Here is a 21,046-nt window from a genome sequence, read left to right as displayed (position 1 = left end):
GCTGCAGACCCCAAGGCAAATTTCCAATGCCACATCACAGAGGCCGGCGAAGGGGGGGGGGGGTAACGGGCTGGGATGACACTCATCTCTGACTCCATCAAAGCCTCGCCCCCAAAAAAGTGCGTTGGACAGCAATCAATTATGGGCCACGACAGCTAGAGGTTGTTGGACAGACGAAAGTGCCACGGGGCTGGCCATTAAACAACAGTTAATGCACTGGATGCTAAACCTCTCCCTTATCTCGTAAAATAACAGAGTTCGGCTGTTTAAGAGCAATTTCCTTAAAGCTGCACTCAAGGAAATTATGTATCGGAAAATAGTTTTAACAGACCACCTGCTGTTTTGCAATAATAGCAGGCAATGATTTTGCGCAGGTGAAGATATTGCTATGTCTATGGTCAGTTTATATGTTTCAGAGAGATATGATCTGTCAGGTCATACCTCACACATCCTAATAAAAACGAGGTTCCTTGCATGTATTTTAAGTACATGATGATGTACTTGTAAAATGTGTGTATTATTCCTATGTAAAAAAAACTACATTTGCTATGAAATTTGATTTCATACGAATATGATATTGGTTTTAACACATGCATTGTAATAAGATGGAATACAAAATATAAATAAAATGAGTATTTGTTTATATATACATGATAAGCCTTGCAATGTGCATATGCCAGTCAAACCATATAAATTATTAATCTGAGATGAGACAGGTTTCCTACACGTACTTGTGAATAAAGTTCAAGGTTGAGCATATCCTGAGTGGACATCTGAATTTGAATGAAATGCTCCAGACATTGCAGTGATTTGTAAATGTTGTTAAATGCATCAGCTTTTGATGCTAGTCACAATACTGTCTGGATGACCTCATGTCTGCTGTATGGTAAGAAAGGTATGGGATTCCACCTTACCATGAAAGACATCACACCACCTGACTACAACAGCCAGAAGATTTATACAGCATCTGAGTCAACTTACTTGAAGAAACAGATTTTTTTCCCCCCAGAACCTTCAAAAGATACGAGTTGGACACATCATTTCAAGTTACCTGTTATCAGCCCCAAAGCTATCAGACCACTATCCGGCACTTGTAATGACTACATCCCGTGAATGTACACTTACAAAGGGAATATGGTCATACTTCAAAGAGCAATACAGGCGATGGGTTTGAAGGCTTCTTTAAGAGCTAACACGTACCATGTTATAAGGGCTCCATCATGTCACAATGAAAAGCAACATGGCCCACATTATTTCACTTCCCAATCTCCAATGTCTACATTATCTAGGCAATGCACTGCACAAACCCTTTGCACATTAGAACATTTAGCAGTAAAGTAGAATGAATAAGGAATACCAACAAAAATATTGGTTTACTTTTTTATGTCTCCAAAACATTGCCTTTACTTATAGTACTTGAGTGGTACCTGCTTTGTTTTTAAATAGCTGACATTTCTACAGTACATTACATGTAAAATGTGAAGCCCCTTAACATGAACTTTCACAAATTTGAGCATTTCGTCGGATGTTTATCTCTCTGTGTGTATCTATGTGGGGAGCGGTAGTGTAGCGGTTAGCGCGCTGCGCTATGAACCTGACGACCCGGGATCGATTCCCGCTCACGGCCAACACCAGTGACGATTATCTGAACCGGTCCCGGGCCTCCCCTAGGTCGACTCAGACTCAAATGAGTATCTGGTGCGATGTGTAAACATCGTCACTAGTGAGACAAAGGCGGTCGGGCGTGGTGTTGGCCACCCACCCCCTCGTGTGCCGTGCCGGCCTTCATAGGTGCTCGCAAACAGCACTTGCGCCCCTACAGTCTTTGTATCTATGTGACACTATTGTGTGCTTGTCGCTCTGTCTCAGTGTAGCCCTCTCACCTTCGGCCCTTGTGTTGCAGAATCACGTGGGGCTCTGCACTGAAGACGTTCCACCGAGTGACTGACGGACCACGGTCAGTGTGCCCTGTGGCGTCATTGGCTGAGGGATTGCAGCCCTTTTTAACTTGTGACCATCCAAGCTGTGTTTGTGCATTTACGATACCACGTGAAATGTATCCACCAAAAGTTATGGTCCAAACTTGTTTTGTTTAAGTCATAAGTTGTATAATTTTCAGACACAACGTTACTCCTGCACTACTGAATTTTTCTATAAAATGTAATTATACATTGTAATGAGTTACAGATTCAGAATGAATGAAAAACAATTTGAATTGTAATTCCTTATTTATAGCTCTTTCATGCCAATGTAAAACTTTCAGCTGTTCATGCATGATTGTGTTAGTAATTTGCATAAGCCATAACTTTGTAATGAGCTTATTTGTGGGACAATACATCATAAAATATGAAGGCTTAAACACATGTGACAGTGTTGGAAAGTATTGTATGCATTATTCTGATTAAAAACCTTGATTTCCCAACTGCCTTGCCTGATACACAGGAGGTCGTTGGTTCGATCCCAACCCTGACGCCTGCTGTATATTTGGTCGCGTGGATTTTTCTCCGGGTCCTCTGTTTTTTTTGTCCCCTCCACATTTAGCAATATGCGTTTAGAGAATTTGGATGGTATACATTTCCAAATGATCAGCTACTTCATTGACCTATAATTTGTGGTCAGGTCGCTATGTACCTCAGTTGGCTTTTTGTGGTAAAATAAACCGTAGTCATATTCTTGGTTCTTTCGGTAAAGTCACGTAGAAGGGAAACAATAAAATAATAAAAATATAAAACAATAAAATTCTCACGACGTTTCGACTGCAACACAAGCAATCATCATCAGGTGTAGCAGTGGAAACGTCGTGAGAATTTTATTGTTTTATATTTTTATTATTTTATTGTTTCCCTTCTACGTGACTTTACCGATAGAACCAAGAATATGAATCCCTGCAGTCACTAAAGCTTTAAATCAAAAACATATTCAGTTTATTTGTGATTATAAAGCCTATTCATAATTGCTCCTTTCATCTTAGAAAAATTCCAACACATCTATTTCAAACATACCGATGTAATTCAAAACTCTTATTCATGCACTCTGTTCAAACTTTGAGTAGTTCCTTCTGGCAAATACTTTGTACATTTCTACTTATTCCCTTTAGGGTCCACTCAAATTTTAAACAAGACCAGTGTAGGCAGGCTGCAGAGTGAAAGTGTCAAAAAATAGACTCCCGAATTATATAACCAACAACATACCTCATTGTGCATTGGGTTAAAGTGCCAACAGTTTAACCAAAACTGTAACCGAATTATCTGGACATTGAAGTCGAGTTTTTCAAGTCAAGCCATTAATGTACATAAACCATTGATGTTAGGATCAGATCACTGTGACACTTCATGGTTATCCAACACACCTGGGCCACTACTTAACACGAAGCATTTGCTGAACTTATAATAACACAAAGGCTATACAGGAAAGTGCGGCCATACAGAGTTGAAATGCCTGTGCAACCACCTTACAACAAATGTTCTCAAGATAAAAAAATGTTTTTACAAAAAAACATTCCAATCAAGCAGGGTCCTAGCCTGCGACTAAACCATGTGGTACAGAGGTCACGGTGGTCACAGAAATATTTAATATCAATAAATTCCCGGAAATATTGGAAATGGCTGAAGACACACACATTAGAATAGGCACTGCCATTACGCAGCTCTCTGTCCAGCACTAATAGTTCATTGCTCCGAGTTTGGCGTAGCCACTCACCGGCTCAATACCTTCTCAGGCCCAATGCCGAGGAAGCACTCACATTGCCTCGTTCATAAAACTGACGGTTATCGCATGGCGCGCAGTGTCCCTCGGAGAATTTTACATCTGCCAGAGGACAGTGCATGGCAATTCCCATGAAGATTAGTTGGAATTGCTTCATATTTACCATCGACTCTGCCTGCCGTCATCGACTCATCACAGCCCAAATCCAAAGTGCCACCTACATTATCCAACACTGTACCTGGGCCTACTCTACAGGAATGCACTTGAAAATAGTGCCGTAGGGTAATACCGACTGTGTCTGTCATAATTTAACTTAAATTATGTCGTAATTATTTTTTCCCCCAGACTCATTTGTTTAATTTTAAAACAATTACAAAATGGCAAACTGCCATCAACGCCAATATTTGTTCTTTAATGAAACGCTAGCATTATGTTACGTGATAGTACAGTATATGGAACGCAGGGAATATCTCACTGTAAGCATGAATGGATAGCCCAGCCTCCAGCTACCACTCAACAGTTTGCACTGTCATCAATAAACACACGACAAAATACTGCCCAGTCGATCTACACAACAAACCCCAGCCTCTATTTAAAGCACTTCTAGTCCAACTATGAGTGCCAATTCATCGCTGGGGGCAGATAAACATTAATATAAATTGCTCATCTAGCATGAGTAACGACAGAAATGTATCAAGATTTTTAAAAACAGAATGGTGAATTATATTATTGTTTTTTTCGGTAAAGTCACGTAGAAGGGAAATAATAAAATAATACAAATAAAACTATTAAATTCTCACGACGTTTCGATTGCAACACAAGCAATCATCATCAGGTGTGAAAACCACAGCAATAAAATGTTTTATTTTTATTATTTTATTTCTCTTCTACGTGCCTTTACCGAAAGAACCAAGAATATGAATCCCTGCAGTCACAAAAGCTTTAAATCGAAAAAGAATGGTGAATTGTTAGAGAAAGACACCTATTATATTGTTCCAAAGCCAAACCCCTTCAAGTGATGTTTTTTTAACAAAACTAAAACATGAAACTTTTGTAAATGTTTGTTGTTAGACAAGTTAAATTGACTCATTAAGTTTCCATTTTGATGGCCAAGTCATCAACATGATATGAAAAAAAAACTAAATTCAGACAGGATGATTCCTGCCCCACTACACATTTGGAACCTCATGGCTACAATTAAGAGGCCCAAAACGCAGCTTGAATTTATTTGAAATCCATTAAATGGGACGTAACGTCTCCTTGGATCCATCCAGCATAAATAAGTTTGAATCGAAATGAAAATCCATCACTGTCAGGGTGTATGTGTGTCTCTCGGGTTAAGTCCAACACGGTTCTCCAGGTGCAAAGCTGAACAGGAATCCAAGCAAGGGTTTGCCAACTTTCCACGCCAGGTGTGAACAACACAGGTGACCTAAAAAAACACACAATACTGGGTGCAACCCACCAAGAAACAACAGCCAAGTAAGAGAGCTTTGACAATAAGCCGAAACCAAGATTCATGTTCCCTGCATTGCAAGGCACACATTAAAGAAAATCAATTTAATCACAAACAATGCAGCTGCCAATATTCTAATGTGAAATTGCTGGGTAAAACAGAAGGGAAAAGGTTTGCATGAGGAGTTTTCCACCTGCTTTATGCTCTGGCCACCTGCCCATGCATGAAGTGCAAGTGAAAGGGCTCTCCCCAGTGTACACTACAAAGTGTAAAATTAGTGCTGGCACTCAACGATTAGCTCTGGTCAAAAGATTGTCACGAGCCAAATATTTAAATTACTGGCTAAAATGCAGAAAGCAAAAAAAGTTGTGCGTATAAATTCAGTCTTTGTTACATTCAAGTAGAAATATGGTAGTTACTAAAAGGTCAAAGGGGAAAGGTGAAGCCCTCCAATCACTCACTCATGCCACTGCTGCCAGAAGGGCCTTCACTGGAGGGAAGCTCTACACGTCCCCTCTTTAGCCCACGAGAGTCCCTTTCGATGATATATTTGGTTTACTCTTACACACTGGCCAGACATTCTGGAACAGACGGGAGTGCCTACACTTTGCCCCACCACACGAAGCTGATGAATAACTGTGGTGTACTCACTTAGAATGCTGGGTGGACAGAGGCAGGAGGCCGGTGATTTAAGAGACGTGCCCAGGAAATTAGTATTGCAAGTCAGGTGTGCCGACCATTCCACAAAGATAGTATCCCACAGTAGGTACTACTCACCTTTATCCGTTTTTTTAAGGATAACACAAATTAACCATGCTATTTTACAGTGTGTCAAGTAAGGCCCACTGAGCGACTTGGCCATAAATGATAGCACAACGAAGTGGCTCGTCACGTGGAAATTTAAGGCAGCCAAAAACACTCAACGAATATTTCTAAAACTGTGAAGAGAAAAACAGAGGACCCGGAAAAAATTCCAAGGGGCCACGGGAAGAACATGCAATCTCAAAATATACAGGCGTCAGGGTCGGGATTGAATCCACGACCTCTTGTATATCAGGCAAAGGTAGTTAACATCTTGCGACCATGGCACCCTGCAACCACTACAGCTGGAGGGCTCAATAAATAAAAGTATGTGATTACAGAGCACGCACTAGGTTTAGTGTAAGTCAGTAGTGAATAACTATTATCTTTCGTGTGATCATAGCTCTACGCTGAAATATAAACACGGGAATCCAGTGTCTACAGAAAGGCAGTTCTTGTTCACAATAAAAATGTAAACATTTTTATCTGTCACTCATTTTTTAAGGGTACTACTGACTCATACAGCATTCAAATGTCAGCCAGCATAACAGTGAAAAAAAGCTGGGTTGTGAAGGCATCATTGTTTGATCATCAACCCAAAGCTGAATGATGCTGCAGAGGCCGGTACATTTTAATTAAACTGGAACTTATGATCTTCCACCTGAAAATCTTCCTATGTGTATCACATACAGCAGCATGTCAAGCATCCCTCTCTACCTGCCATTCAAAATGCACTTTGAAAGCAATGTGTTTGGACAAATGTCCCAAATTTTTTTTATCCCTCTTCATTAGACTAAGGATGAAACAGCTGCACACGCAAAGTGTAATCAAACGCCACCACTATTGGAGATATGTTTTGAAGGTTACATGTACGCCAACATGTAATTTACTTGCCAGGGCTTCCACAACTAACCGAGTTATCAAAGAGAAATATTCTCAACAACAAATTACAAACGTTAATCTTTTATAAATTGAATTGGGTCTTCAGTGGGATTAAGAGTCTCTTGGGTTGCCGTTTACTTTATCTTACAGGCTGCTCTTACGTGTGGTTTTAAACTCTGGTGTGCTGCTTGCCCACGCTTCGATGGAGTGCGCTGGGTGTGTGATTTCTTGACGTCAAGAATGTACTGGAAAACTTCTGCAGATGAGACCGTGTAGGAGCCGGTAGTATTTTTTTTTAGCCTGTGCAGGAAGTGAAATATCTATCTTAGAAAGCAAAGACAAAACGTTGACTATGCTTACATCATCTACAAAAAATACATGAGTATAGGTATTCGGTCTTTCGCGGTGAACAGGAATTTTGTGCACATCTCTGTACTGCTGCCACACTTTTTCAATTTGCACATTCACCACCACCTTTCTCTACCCGTTTTAAGCAATTCCACTCTGAAAATCAAATGCTACATAATTCATCGGGTCGCTATCCTGCCAAGGGAAAAACTTACAGCTCAAAGCTTTGCTTGCTGCGATCATTGTAAATTGATGCTAGCCTCTAATAAGTATCTGCTTCCCGTTCTACTTTGCCGTTAACATTTGGCATAACGAAATGCACTCAACTTAAACAATTTTCACTTTACGAAAAATCGTGTGCGCCAAGTCCAGTTTTGGGCGCAATCTTGGAAGTGATGGGTGCACGGTCTGCCGAGTATGAATGGGGATGGCGCAAGAGATAGGAGGGTGTCATGGCTATATGGTCATGCCAGTGTCCCATATAACCCCACACCTGCAGCCCAGAAATGTTTTATATGCATTTTACACCCGCATGGATGGAATGACAATTGTCACCCAAGTCATCATGTACCTTCACTCGGAAGGAAAGTGTAAAACATTTAAGTGACTCACATTGTGAAAAAAGACCATGTGAGCATGTACATGCTATCTGTACAATGAGGAGAAGTTGAAATTCAATAAATTACTGAATGTCCCATAACTCCATAAAAACGTATTTTTTACTGGGTGTGTTGGCTTATTCGACTTCCAGATCAATGTTAACTGAGAGCATGTTAAAAAAACATGAAAACTCTGCATTGGTTTCACCTTTCTGGGGCTGTTCAGCAGATTATGCTGTGCTGAACAAGTACATGGACTATATTGCTGCTTTACCACACGTATGTGTCATCCCTCTACATCATGAGCTGTGAGCATAAAAAATAACAACATACATGTGTTTATTTATTAAGAGATATGGAATTAGAGGTGATTGAATATATCGCCCAGGATGATCTACTATAGTACTCGGTGAGAAATATATATCTATTTTTTACCATGTTTTGGTCAATTACAGTCGAGTGGCACTAGTCAATCGGGCACATCACACACGTGGTGGGGGGTGAAGAGTGAATATACTTCTACCTCTTCCACGGTGAAAGCATATATGTATTCCGTGTAGCCCAGTGCGAGCTAAACAAGAGAGGGGTGATTAAATAATGCATCTCATCTGCAAGTTGACTCTCGGTTTAACCTAAAATGTGGAATTGTTTTAAAGGCTTTAACACTTAAGTTTACGAAAGCTATTGTTAGGGATAACAAAAATGTGGGGGGTTAAAAACAAATAATAAAAAAATTTTATTTCGTCCACAGAGTAACAAAAAATGTAACGATAAATAAGCCTCCAGTCTGTCGTATCGAAAATTCCACATTGGCTATTCCTCAGTCATATTGTATTGTCGACCATTACCCTTCGTCAGGATAATGATGGGCTTTGGTAGTCACTGCCACTTCCCCTCTTTTCAAAATCCCAGCCTAGCAGCCAAAGAAGCTGGTGAACAATAGCTTCCCAGTGAACAATAGCCTCCCAGTGAACAATAGCTTCCCAGTGAACAATAGCTTCCCAGTGAACAATAGCTTCATAGTGAACAATAGCTTCACAGTGAACAATAGATTCCCAGTGAACAATAGCTTCACACCACCTCTCCGTCCACCAACCCCCCTCCACATTGTTATTCCCTGATGATTTCCTTTTCTTGATTGAAGTGATATGGATTGATGTTAACATCTTAGAATATCGGCAGTGACATTATTATATCCCTGATGATTTCCAATTTACCAGTTAAATGGCACGGGGCAATATGGAGGTGGTTTTGCTATGTGATCGGACAAGTGATTCTTCTCACTTTGCTGGTGGCTAAGTGACTCATTTTCTCTGCAAGCAAAAGGTTACAATTTCAAATCCCACGATACGTATGTGGTGCAAGGCCAAAGAGCTTGGAGCTGAGCCCAAGCGGACTTGCACCTGCCACAGTAACACTGCCAAATGGCTTTATTTGAGATATAGTGCATATTAATTCGTGTCATAAAAGGCGCATGCATGCACAAGGTGGTTAAGCATTTGAGAATCGGGTTTTCCCCTTTTATCTGGCAACAAAACAGGTTTTAAGTTGTTAAAACACCAAACTGAAACCTTTAACAAGGAATCATGTCTGAATTAACCACAATACAGTACTTGTGGTCAGAATGCAAACAAAAAACGTAATTTGATAATATATGTATTGTCTTTGAAACTGATTGGTCCACACCAGAGACAGCTTTCTTTTGAGCCTCGTCTCAAACGGTGTTAGACCAGAGGTTAATGCAGACACGATTCCTTGTAAAAGGTTTCAGTTTGGGTTTTTAACAACTTAACACCTGTTTTGTTGCCAGATAAAAGGGGAAAAACCTCTTCTCATATGTTGGTACAGGCAAAGGAGGTCCCATGGTGGTTAGGCGGTTTTTGAGAAGATAACGAAGGGGGAAAGGTGCAGCCCTGTATTTGCGTGCTCATGGTACTGCTGGCAGAAGGAGATGCCCTGTCTCGGGTGTTTTGTCTTAGTCTTCCATGGTGCCCAGGCATCTTGAAAGAGGCGGAAATACCCACATTTTACCCCACAGCTTATGACCTGCCGATTGACTTACATGTGGTGAACCCATTTATGCTACTGGGTGGACAGAGGTCGAGGCAGGGGGGCGGTGTGTCATTTATGTCTGCCTGTAAGCCACTGTGGTAGCTTTGTATGATGGGTTAGCTTGTTGTAGAATCGTTTAGGTCACCCTTAAATACATGCTTAGAACACAGCATACCAAAGCTAATGTAACTGTCAAACTAAAACAAAAGTAATTTACCAGTTCGGCAATGGATAAATAAATACCTGTTGATATGATGTAGACATCATGTCTACGAAAAATTTAGATATGCGCACCTCCGATTGGCACGGTTGGCCAAGTAAGGTGCGAAAGAAGTTCAACAAACATACATACACAGAGTATGTATACGCACGGCAGTTATCGAAGGTGGACCGAGATGAAATGATGTAATAACGAGGCAAACCAGAGAGTAGGTTGGAATGCTTTGGTAAAGCTGAACTTAAACATGAAACGCAGCATAAAAATGTGCACTCATGAGACAGTTTTCAACCAGTGCATTTTACCAGCTATGACACGGGGATCAGAAACATTGACGAAGAAAACAGAACCAAATCTGACACACCGTACAGGTGTGGAATAACGGCGAGAGACAGGAAGAGGGGGAGCAAGTGGTTATGTGCAGGATACGTTGCCAGAAGGGATGAGAGCCGGAGGTCGAGACTAATGACAGAGCGGCATCCAAAGGAGGGAACACACCCAAGAGGATGTTCAACACTGAGATGGAGCGATTCATTCAGGGGATGTGGAGGAGTTCAATGGATCATAGAATTCCAAGGACCATTAGAGATGGGATTCAGAGATGGCATTCATCTCGCTGTGGATAATTCACGGCCGATTATGACGAAGAATAACAAGCCACACGTAGTTTATTGAACAATGTCTTGGCCCATTAGTAACACATCCTGGGAGGGTCCACCAGGACAGGGCAATGATAAACAAATCCACGAACACTACATCCTGCATTCATTACTAAAAAAACTAAACAAATTACCTTCACCACCAAAACACCGACAAAACAGAAAGGGGTAAATTACAGATAACAATACTGTATTTCCAAAATATTGCGTGGCAATTAAAAACTGCATGTGTGCCGTACTGTAAAAATACTATGTAAATGGCCTGCAAGCACACACGGAAAAAAGATCCAACAAGTAGGAATGTACAGCATGCAAGCTCAATATTCACCACCTAGCTCATCTGTGCCACGCCATGTATTACGCATGTTAACGAGAGCTTCATTGCTTTGCATTAACAACAATCTCAGGGCAGCGGGTCCATTCTCGGCTTCAACACACGGCCGCGAAAGGCATGTTCAAGAAATGCAATTCAGTGATGTGTGAACATTCTGCTTTACACACAAATCTTGCGACAACGTAAGAAAATCCTGATTTTGGTGACGTGTTCATGATGATCTGTCTGCACGGTGGTCTATACACAGGCTGGCTTGGCACACACCGGGGTGTGAAGATGTCAGGATTTACTGGTAGGGATGGATGGATGGATATTGACCGGTAGCCAACAGCAGCAGCAGCACGGAAAGTGGCAGAGCAGGTTTAATATCACAAATACAGAGATCCTCCGTATATGCTACGTGGACCGTTTCAAGCAAGCGTTGTTTGCGAACACCTATTGGGGCCGGCGCAGTGTTGGAGGGGATAGTGCATCGCCAGCCCCACGCCCAGACGCCTTCGTCTCACCAGTGCCGAATGTTTACACGGCGCACCAGGTACTCTACTCATTTGAGGCTAAGTCGACCGAGGAGACGGGGAAATCCCAGAACCCGTCCAGACATTCGCCGCTGACGTTGGCGGTTAGCAGGAATCTAATTCAGCTCGCCGGGGTTGGTAACGCGGTGTGCACTAACCACTGCGCTACCGAACCCCACAAATACGACAGACGCACAGGCTTTTGGCTCCATGTAACGTCCCACGTTACAAGTCCCTCATTCATGGCTGCATTCTCTTGCCTTGGAACAACATGGGCATGCACTTTAATCTGCCCGTGAGGACCACGCGCAAAGGGCTCTCCGCTGGCTACTGCGCGGCTGCGTAGAGGGAGAGATGCCAGGCAACACAGCGGCGTTGACAGCTCACACGCACAGCCACAGCCTCTGCGCCCCGTGGCATTGATGGTGCCAGAGCTATGTAGAATATTTTTCCCGACTGCAATCACTGAACAGCAGCCAATTTGCTCGGCTAGTGCGTCCTGCAATACATGCGGTGCCATACAGGGTGATCCAGATGTCTTGTGACCCTCCCCCCCTCCCCCATTTAATTATCTAACATTAATATTGTATAAAGTAAGGTTCTTTTAAAAACAGAAATTAATATCTTAAAGAAAACAAATTTAGGGTTAAATGAATTGGGGGTCACATGACATCTGGACCACCATGCATTGTAATATCCACATCAGCAGCATCAATAACAACATTGCAATTAGAAGCATTTCAACAGCGCAGATTAACTAAACTATTTTTTTTTATTTTACCAGATAAGGCCCACTGAGGTCAATAGCTCTTTTTCAGAAACGACCTGGCCACAAATTATAGCACAACGAAGTGGCTTATCACGTGCAAATGTATCGCAGCCAAATACTCTAATCGCCTATTTAGTTTTAAAACGTGGAGGGAAAAACAGGACAACAGGGAGAGAGACACGCAAACTCCAAATAAACAGCAGGCGCCAGGGTCATTATCCAACCCACGACCTCGTGTATACCTGGCGATGTAGTTAACATTTCGCCACCACGGTGTTCCGTCTCGTTGGAATTATTTAAATAATGGGAGATACCTTTCGTGGATATCATCATCATCGTCGCCGTCGCTAGCCATATCAATCTACTTCTGAATGAAGGCCTCCTCTGGCTCCGTCTGTCGCCATCTCTCACAGTTCGTATCTATACACTTATATTGTAGCATGTGTAACTGCGGCACCGTGTACGCAACGCGTGCATTTCAACGCGGTAACGTTACATACTGAACTATGTGGCAGCACCGCGTGTGGAGGGCCTCATCCAGCAGTGGATTGACAAAAGGGCTGTATATAATTACATAAACAATAGTTTCAATATATACCATCGTGTGGATCTGCGTGTAGATATTGTACATCGCTCTGCAGAGCTAAAGTTGCGTCCCTAGCAACTTGGATGCTCACTGCACTGCTGGTGGAAGGACCTCGACTTCCCAGGGAGCGCTCGAGAGAGAGCACCTGGAGTTGGGGCAATTTTTTGGACCTTTGCTCTTACACATTGCAAAGCATTACAATGCGGTACCCAAGTGGGTCATGATGCATCCTGTAATTGTATTCCATTTGCATGCGTACACTCGAGGTAATGTGTACACATATCAAAGCACTACACACGCACATCACGCAGTGCACGCATTAGCTGTGTGTACATATGATGCACTAAAGTAACGTGTATACGCATGCTCCGCTAATACTCTTCTTACACACAGACACAAACGAATACTGCCATACACAGAACAGTATATGTACTTGCACCGCATTTCAGTATTATATAGCGTGTGTAAAGACGACTATCGTATTGCAGGTCAGACATAAGCTGTGTATACATGTGCCCCGCTATAGTTATGTCAAGACACACGCTACAGCGTATCGCTATACACACCGGAATACTCCAACACACGCGACATTCTTGATAAACACGCCGTTGTGTATATATATGCAGTGCACTTCGTATTACGTGCGTGTACTGTGCAACGCACGTGCTGTACGCATGCGGCACGAATGAATGAATAGAAGCGGTGCGCGTTGTAACACTGGGTACGTGTCGAGCATATGTAGAGATCGGCTCGCAGCAGCTGCTGCTACTACTGATTTCTGCGCAACACGCAAGGAGACAACCACACACAGAGACAAAGATCCCCCACATAGCCTTCATAGACTCTTGGGGCAAGTGCTGCTAGCGAGCAGCACCTACGGTACACGAGGGGGTGGGTGGCCAGCACCACGCCCGAGCGCCTTCGTCTCCCCAGTAGTGACGTTTACACACCGTTGCCGAGTTATGTACTCATTTGAGGCTGAGTCGACCTCGGGGAGGCCCAGGCGGCCGTGAGCGGGAAATGAACCTCGGGTCGCCGGGTTTTAGCAGCGCAGCGCGCTAACCGCTGCGCCACCGCTCCCCTACAAGCACACGCGCGCTCATCCACACGCGCGCACGCACTCATTCAAACACACACGCACACAAGGTCCAAATATAGTACACGCGACATGTTGATACACACGTAACAACACAGCCCGGTGGGAGGAGGAGGAACAGACTGGGAAGGTGAAGGAGGTTGGAGGCGGGGGATGAGAAGGAGCGGGAGGAAGAGGATGAGGTGACCTGAGGAAGAGAACGAGAGAGGATGATGCTGATGCTGATGCAGCAAGATGAGGTTGAATGGGATGAGGAGGAAGGGAGATGTGAACGAGGAGGGAGAAGTTACGGAGCAAGAAGAAACAGACGATGTAACGAACAGGAGGAGAACGATAAGAAGCCGGAAGAGAATGAGGAGGATGAAGAAGAGGACAAGGTGGACGAGGAGGAGCAACAGCACGAGGAAGAGGATAAAAAAGGTGCAGGGATATGATAAGGGTCAGGAGGATGAAGAGGAAGAGAATGAGGACGAGGAGATAAGAGGATGAGCAGGAGGTGGAAGAGGATGTGAAGGAACAGGATGCGAGGGTACAGGCTGGTGAAGAGGTGGAAGAGGATGCTAAGGAGCATGATGAAGACGGCTGTTTGGCTGGCTTGGGGTTAAATCAAGAGGCCGCGACGACTCACCCTCTTCTGGTCCTCCAGCCCGTGCGAGACCGTCTTGCGGACGTATCTCCCGGGTTCTGCCGGCTCCATAGCTCAGCACACGTGTCCACGGGCCCCGCAGAGGCAGCAGCAGCAGCAATAACAACATCCACGCGTCCTCGTGTCACGGAGCCACCTCATGGATATTCCTCAATGTTGTCACCGCCTTCCGTCGTCTGGATTTCCTCCTCCCCCGCCACCTCTATCTGCCGTTCCCCACTCAAGTATTCATTCGCCGCTCAGCTGTGCTCGCTTCCCCCCACCGCCATCCCCCCCCGTAATGTTATCTGCACTGTTATATCGTTCTCATTTGGACGTGGGTTTACATACAATTATAACGGTAGTGCGCTGGCGTTGCCGTTCGTCAGTTACTGTGTCGCGAGATCATTCCGATCCGGCTCCGCCGTGGGTCACACACAACAAACAAGCTGGCGTGGAAAGGCTGCTGTGTCACAGAGCGAGAGAAGGCTTCCTTCCACCACCCCTGTCCGTTCTTCTCTCTCTCTCTCTCCTCCTCCTCCTCCCTCTCTCGCAGCCACACGCGAGCATTGTCCCGCTTGGATCTCTCTTTCCATTCAGCTGTAGTTTCACGTCTTCGCCACGTGGCGACAGCACTCGCCAGCGACTCGCCGCAAACACCCCACCCTCGCTGCACCGATTGTCACCCACCCGCCACCAACCAAACTCAAATCGCATGAACCAGCCTCAACCCACGGTAACCCGAGAACAAGTCCACGCTCTCACCCCCCCCCCCCCTCTCTCTCTCTTCCCCACGCAACACGAATCAAATCATCACGACCAACAGACGCAATTCACATGAACCACTCAAGCACAATTCATGTGATCTACTCGAAAACCATTCACATACGATCCGCTTCAAACACTGTTCGCGTATGAACCACTCAAACACGAATCACATGAACCACTGAAAACAAACGATTAACCAATTAACTACTCGACACACGATTCACATGTGAACCACTCAAACGCAATTCACGTGAACCTGCTTTAACTGTAGCCGTTAGAATGTCCTCTCTCACTATCCCCGTGCAGGTACATGAATGAAATCATCATCGTCATCATAATCGATCATGCATTGTCTATTCATTGCTGCTTCCTAAAATTAATACGGATGAACCACCACAATAATTACCCCCCCCCCCCCGACCAACCCAGTAAAAGCGCAGTAACAGAATCATCACAAACATCATCGTCGTCGTCCTCGTCATCATATTTGTATATGTATTGCCAGAATCGAATCTAGGTATCCTTGCCTCCCGGGACCCCAGAGCAGAAATGTCTCGCATCCCCGCACCCCCACTCTCCACCCCCACTCTCCACCTCCACCTACGCTACATTTGTAGTGGATTCAACTGAGTCGCAGACGTACTCTTTGGAGGCAACACCTTTATTGATACCAACACAAAGAGGTAACTGACCCTTTGCCACGTAACAACCTATGGTGGTGGACCATCAGGCTAACTACACTAATCACACTGGGAGTAGCTACAACGGACAGGACCACGGTTTGGGTCCAGGTCCACGTGTTGGTGACTCTTCTCGAACGTAGATCTTCAGGATGACAACAGCAACGCTGAACCCCCTCCCCGTCCCCCTGGGGACCCGGTTTATATCCTCACTGGTCGTGGCTGGCCCCGCCCTTGGCCACGACCACCTTCTCGAATCCTCTAGCAGGATCTCGCCCGACACGTGACCACCCCTAGCTCCTCACTTGGGGCCCCCTGTGTAGATCTTACCCGTCACGTGTCCTCCATGGTCAACCAGAGTGCCATGGCCCACAGAAACCCCATTCATGGCCGGCACCCTCACACCCTCCTCCAGCACTGCACGCCGAGCGTGGTGCTCACCGAGCCCCTCTAGGCATGGTATTACACCCACATGTACGATGTCGATACATCGCACGCCGTGCCTCTCTAAGGGCCGGCACCACACAGTGACATCCGCGATTGTCACTACACATACAAACAAAGATACCCCGTATAGCATTAACAAGACTGTTGGGGCAAGTGCTGTTATCGAGCACATATGAAGGCCGGCATGGCACATGAAGGGGGGTGGGTGGCCAGCACCACGCCCAGCCGCCTTTTTCTCCCCAGTGGCGATGTTAATACATCACACTAGGTACTCGTCTATGGCTCAGTTTAACTAGGGGAGGCTGAGGGCCGGGTCAGATAATTGTCACTGGTGTTGACCGTCAGCAGAATCAAACTCGGGTCCCCGGGTTCGTAGCGCAGCGTGCTAACCACTGCTCCCCACATAATTTACACTTAAAATGTCCAACCCGCAAGCATAACACAGCATAAGTGCAATACGGGATTATTAATCTACGTCAGATGGGGTAAATTGGAGGGGGAAATTATAACAACCTTGTAAAACAGCAATTGATGAAGGTACTGTTGTTACTATTGTTGGTATTGAAATTTTAATATTAATAGACAGTCATACTTTGCTTAATAAATAAATACAGAGTATATTCTTGAGTTTTTTTGTGAGCCCCTCTTGAGTTTTGGAGCCTGGAAAAATGTTCAATGTACCCCAAAAATAAATGTTACCCTGTCCATTGCTGTCACCTAAATACAATGTACATAAACCATGAAGTTAACGTTAAGAAAAACCCTCTCCATGTGAACAAACAATAATCGAACAATCACCACGACTGTACACTCACATTTATTCATTCTATTAAATACAATGTAATTACACGATTAAATACGTGTAAACATTGTTTATTCATAATTAGGAGAGCCCTGGTCTATTCACAGCTGGATGAAAACCTCTCCAGAGCATCATCTTTGTGATCCTGCAATGCCACACTCCATCTCGCTCCTGTGTATGAATAAATATCATGACTACATCTCCATGGTGGTCATTCACTCGGGCGCAATCTCACCTTTGGCTTCCATTCCATCACCAGTCTCGTGCATCAACCGTCACACCTTCTCCCAATGCGTTCTGCCAAAATAAACGTATTTTACTCACGCAAATGTTACACCACAGATGTATGTTTGTTACCTCATTCATGAGCTTCTCATCGGTTAAAGGACAAAAGCAAATCAGACTTCATCATCACTCTCACCATCTATCAGACAGTATTCATCATCACCATCATGCAATAACATGTTGACCTCTGGTCGTTTATTCTGGGGCAATGTCGTTCATTCTTTGAATAGATCAATTGGGAAAAAAGGTTTTATATTAACAAAGAGAACCCACCTGTTAATTAAGCAGTCAAATCCTTGACTTTAATGAAGCCAGATGAGAGCCCATTAAAAAGGCCTCTCCTTAATCGGGAAACCTCGCATATATAGATGGCATTTTGTAAGAAATAAAAAATGGTGGGCAATTGAGGTTAAATAGAAAACGATGCAGAATATGTATACCTAGCAAAGCTATTGAAAGGGAACCATGACCAAAATAATGGAAATACTGTAAAGCAACAGATAAGAGCTGGTTGAAATGCTTTTTGAATGTTGCATTTGATTATGAAAAGGAGCATACCAACGTTCCAAAATAAAACAAAATTCATGAATGCATATGAATAAAAAGAATGAACATTGATGAAGAAAACAATGTATGGTGAGACGCATGCTTTATCTTATACTCATACAGAACAAGGAACGCATGGATGAGAGAACATATTCAGATTAAAGACCTACCGTCCACTGTAAAAAAATGAAATGGGTTTGACACGTTGCTAACAGGAATGATACTAAACTTAACATTTCTTTTAATTTTACCAGGTAAGGCCCACTGAGCTCTACAGCTCTCTTTCAGAAGCGGCCTGGCCACAAATGATAGCTCAACGAATTGGTTCATCATGTGGAAATGTATAGCTACCAAATACTCGAAGCGTATATTGATTCTAAATTGTGGAGAGAGACGCGCAAACTCCAAATATACAGCAGGCGTCAGGTTCTGGATCGACCCATGGCCTCCTGCATACCAGGCGAGGCAGTCAAAATCTCGCACCCGTTGCGCCCCTATGATGGCCAGTGGTCGAAAATAACTACGGAGTGTCAGCCAAGGGAGACAACGCAACTCGCGGATATGGAGCGATTACATGAGCTCACGTGTAGGCGCTGGGTGGATTGTTACATCACGTGCTTGTGAGAGATGGCAATGTCTTGAAGAGGACTTCGTTCAGCAGTGGATATACTGTATCATGGTGACGACGTCCAGGAAAGGTATCAAACATTGTTGAATAATTATACTTGGACATAAGTTTGAACTGCGTCTTTGAAAAGCTGGCAACATGCATGATATTTATTCGAGTCTTTTTTTTTACTGAAAAGCGTGAGCGATCATCGGCAGCGCATAACAGGAGCATTTAATATAATCACATGGTGGAATGTTAATGAACACCTGGGACTCTCAAATCTCCATGCGATGTGTGTCGCCAACGCCACGGCAGGCACGTGGAGGCTCAGAGGGATGGCGATCCAATGATAAAATCTTCACTCCACCGCGTGCGTGTTTGCTTTATTTTATTGGCATATCTGAAATTTTGATTTTATTATAAATATTTCATAATGGATGACACCGTTATTGACATCCTAGAAAACTGTGTGAAAAATAAGCGTACATATTTAGTGGTGTACAACACATTCAAATAATGGATTTACATATTGTATGAAGGGTTATACATATAAAGGCATCATCACATTATAATATATTTAAAGTCTAAGAACATTTAACTAATATTTTCTGATTATATTAAGTAAATAACACGTTTTTGAAAAGTGCAACATTTAAAATGTATTTTTTTGGAAAGTGTATTTTTTTGGAAAGTGCTGTAGTTACAGTTTTTGGGGTTTCTAGTGTTCGGTGGTTTGCTTTGATGTAAATATCATACGTCTTGAGATCCAGGTGCATTAAGATGCTGTGAACATCCACATTGTATTGTCTGGGAAAGGTAGGCATGATTATTACAATAATTATGACCATCATTCCACTCTTCCTACAATTTAACACCCCAAGCACATCGCATGGGGGACTAAACCATGAGATAAAATGCAGCAAAGAACAGCTCCATTGCATGAATTTCTACTGGAGGTTGCGGGATAATTGAGCAGGAAAGTGTCATTTTAAATCAGGCACTATATCGGTTGCTTCAAAAGCTTGCAGGGCAGCGCCCTATATACGCACATTGAGCTGGCAGGCAGCCGTAGAGGCCGGCAAGACATCACAAAGGTCTATAAGGCCTCCTCCCACACAGTCTCCTTTGTTGCACACACCACTGGGGGAACTCAAACAATGTAATGAGTCAAATCCGTACGAGACACGAACTGCATGAATAATCAAATAATCTCTATCATTAATTGATGATATTGCTGATTTCAGGTCATAAACATGTTTGTATTCCCACGAATACGAGAGCCATGATATCGATCAGCTGTCAGCATTATAATACATTTAATAAAGATGGGGGGGGGGGGGGGTAGTGAATAAATTAGCACAAGAATTTGCTTAATTCTGTAAAGAAATATCGTGTTTGTGTGGCTAGTGTGTTTGTCCTTCAGGCGACATTAAATACGAGATCCTAGTCACAATGTCACATAGTCAACATTACAAAGCACACCTTTTGAGAAATTGCTACCAAGTGAGCCATATTTAGTCTAGAACATATGTTCAGTTATAAACCGCCATGCGCATATGCATGTATGTTGTATAGTGTCCAAAACATAAACTGGGAACGTTACCATCAGCAGACATGGTCACTACTCTGTTGAATGAAGACCTCCCAAATCTGCAACCACCTCTCACAATTCTGTACCGAGCATTTCACATGAAGTGATTTCAAATGTTTTGTTAGAATTATAGTTTGCTACAGTGTCTATTTGCGAGGTCTTAAATGTGCCCTGGGTTAAAGAGTGAACAGACAAGAACGTAAAATGTCCAATGATGTGCCGCTCAATTTACAGACCGTTCTCAATCCACTGCTGGATGAAGGCCTCCTGATGCTGTGTTGGCCATGTCACCATGCTGCTTGGTGAGGGTTGGTGAGGGGGAGAGTGGGAGTTGGGTGGGTGTGGTGGTGAGGTGTGGGATGGGGTGGGTAGATAGCAGTCACCACGGATGTTGGTTCTGGCTGGGAATTGATGGCCAGGTTCGCAGTGCAGCACAATGAGCACTCTGCCACCGCTTTCTCTCATAGCTTATGTTGAAATAAACACATTTCAATTAAATGTACAAATATTTCACACAGAAGTCACGTGCGACATTTTAGTTATGATGGGTGAGGATCTTTCCCGAGCTAATCTTCAGGTAGGATTTGCAATTGCGTTTACTGTATTATAGCTCATTACTATATATTGAATTATGTTATTGCAGCTCATTAAATAACTATGCGCATTCCATGTA

At 43.6% G+C, this 21,046-nt stretch overlaps 1 protein-coding gene across 1 annotated transcript in view; it reads right to left on the bottom strand.

Moving 5' to 3' along the window:
• The window catches only part of LOC116939958 (neuron navigator 2), a 271,136-nt gene extending 255,944 nt beyond the window's left edge, over positions 1-15,192 (bottom strand). Inside the window, exon 1 of the mRNA XM_076065371.1 lies at positions 14,648-15,192. Within this exon, the coding sequence (XP_075921486.1) occupies positions 14,648-14,716 (69 nt within the window). The 5' untranslated portion in view covers positions 14,717-15,192. The remainder of the gene's footprint in view (positions 1-14,647) is intronic.
• Positions 15,193-21,046: the final 5,854 nt, after the last annotated feature.

This window comes from Petromyzon marinus, chromosome 7 (genome assembly GCF_048934315.1).
Source record: "Petromyzon marinus isolate PM22_M1 ecotype Great Lakes invasive population chromosome 7, UKy_Petmar_22M1.pri1.0, whole genome shotgun sequence".
NCBI lineage: Eukaryota > Metazoa > Chordata > Hyperoartia > Petromyzontiformes > Petromyzontidae > Petromyzon > Petromyzon marinus.
The sequence above is the reverse complement of the archived record's forward strand: the minus strand, read 5'-3'. Positions and strand labels throughout refer to the sequence as shown.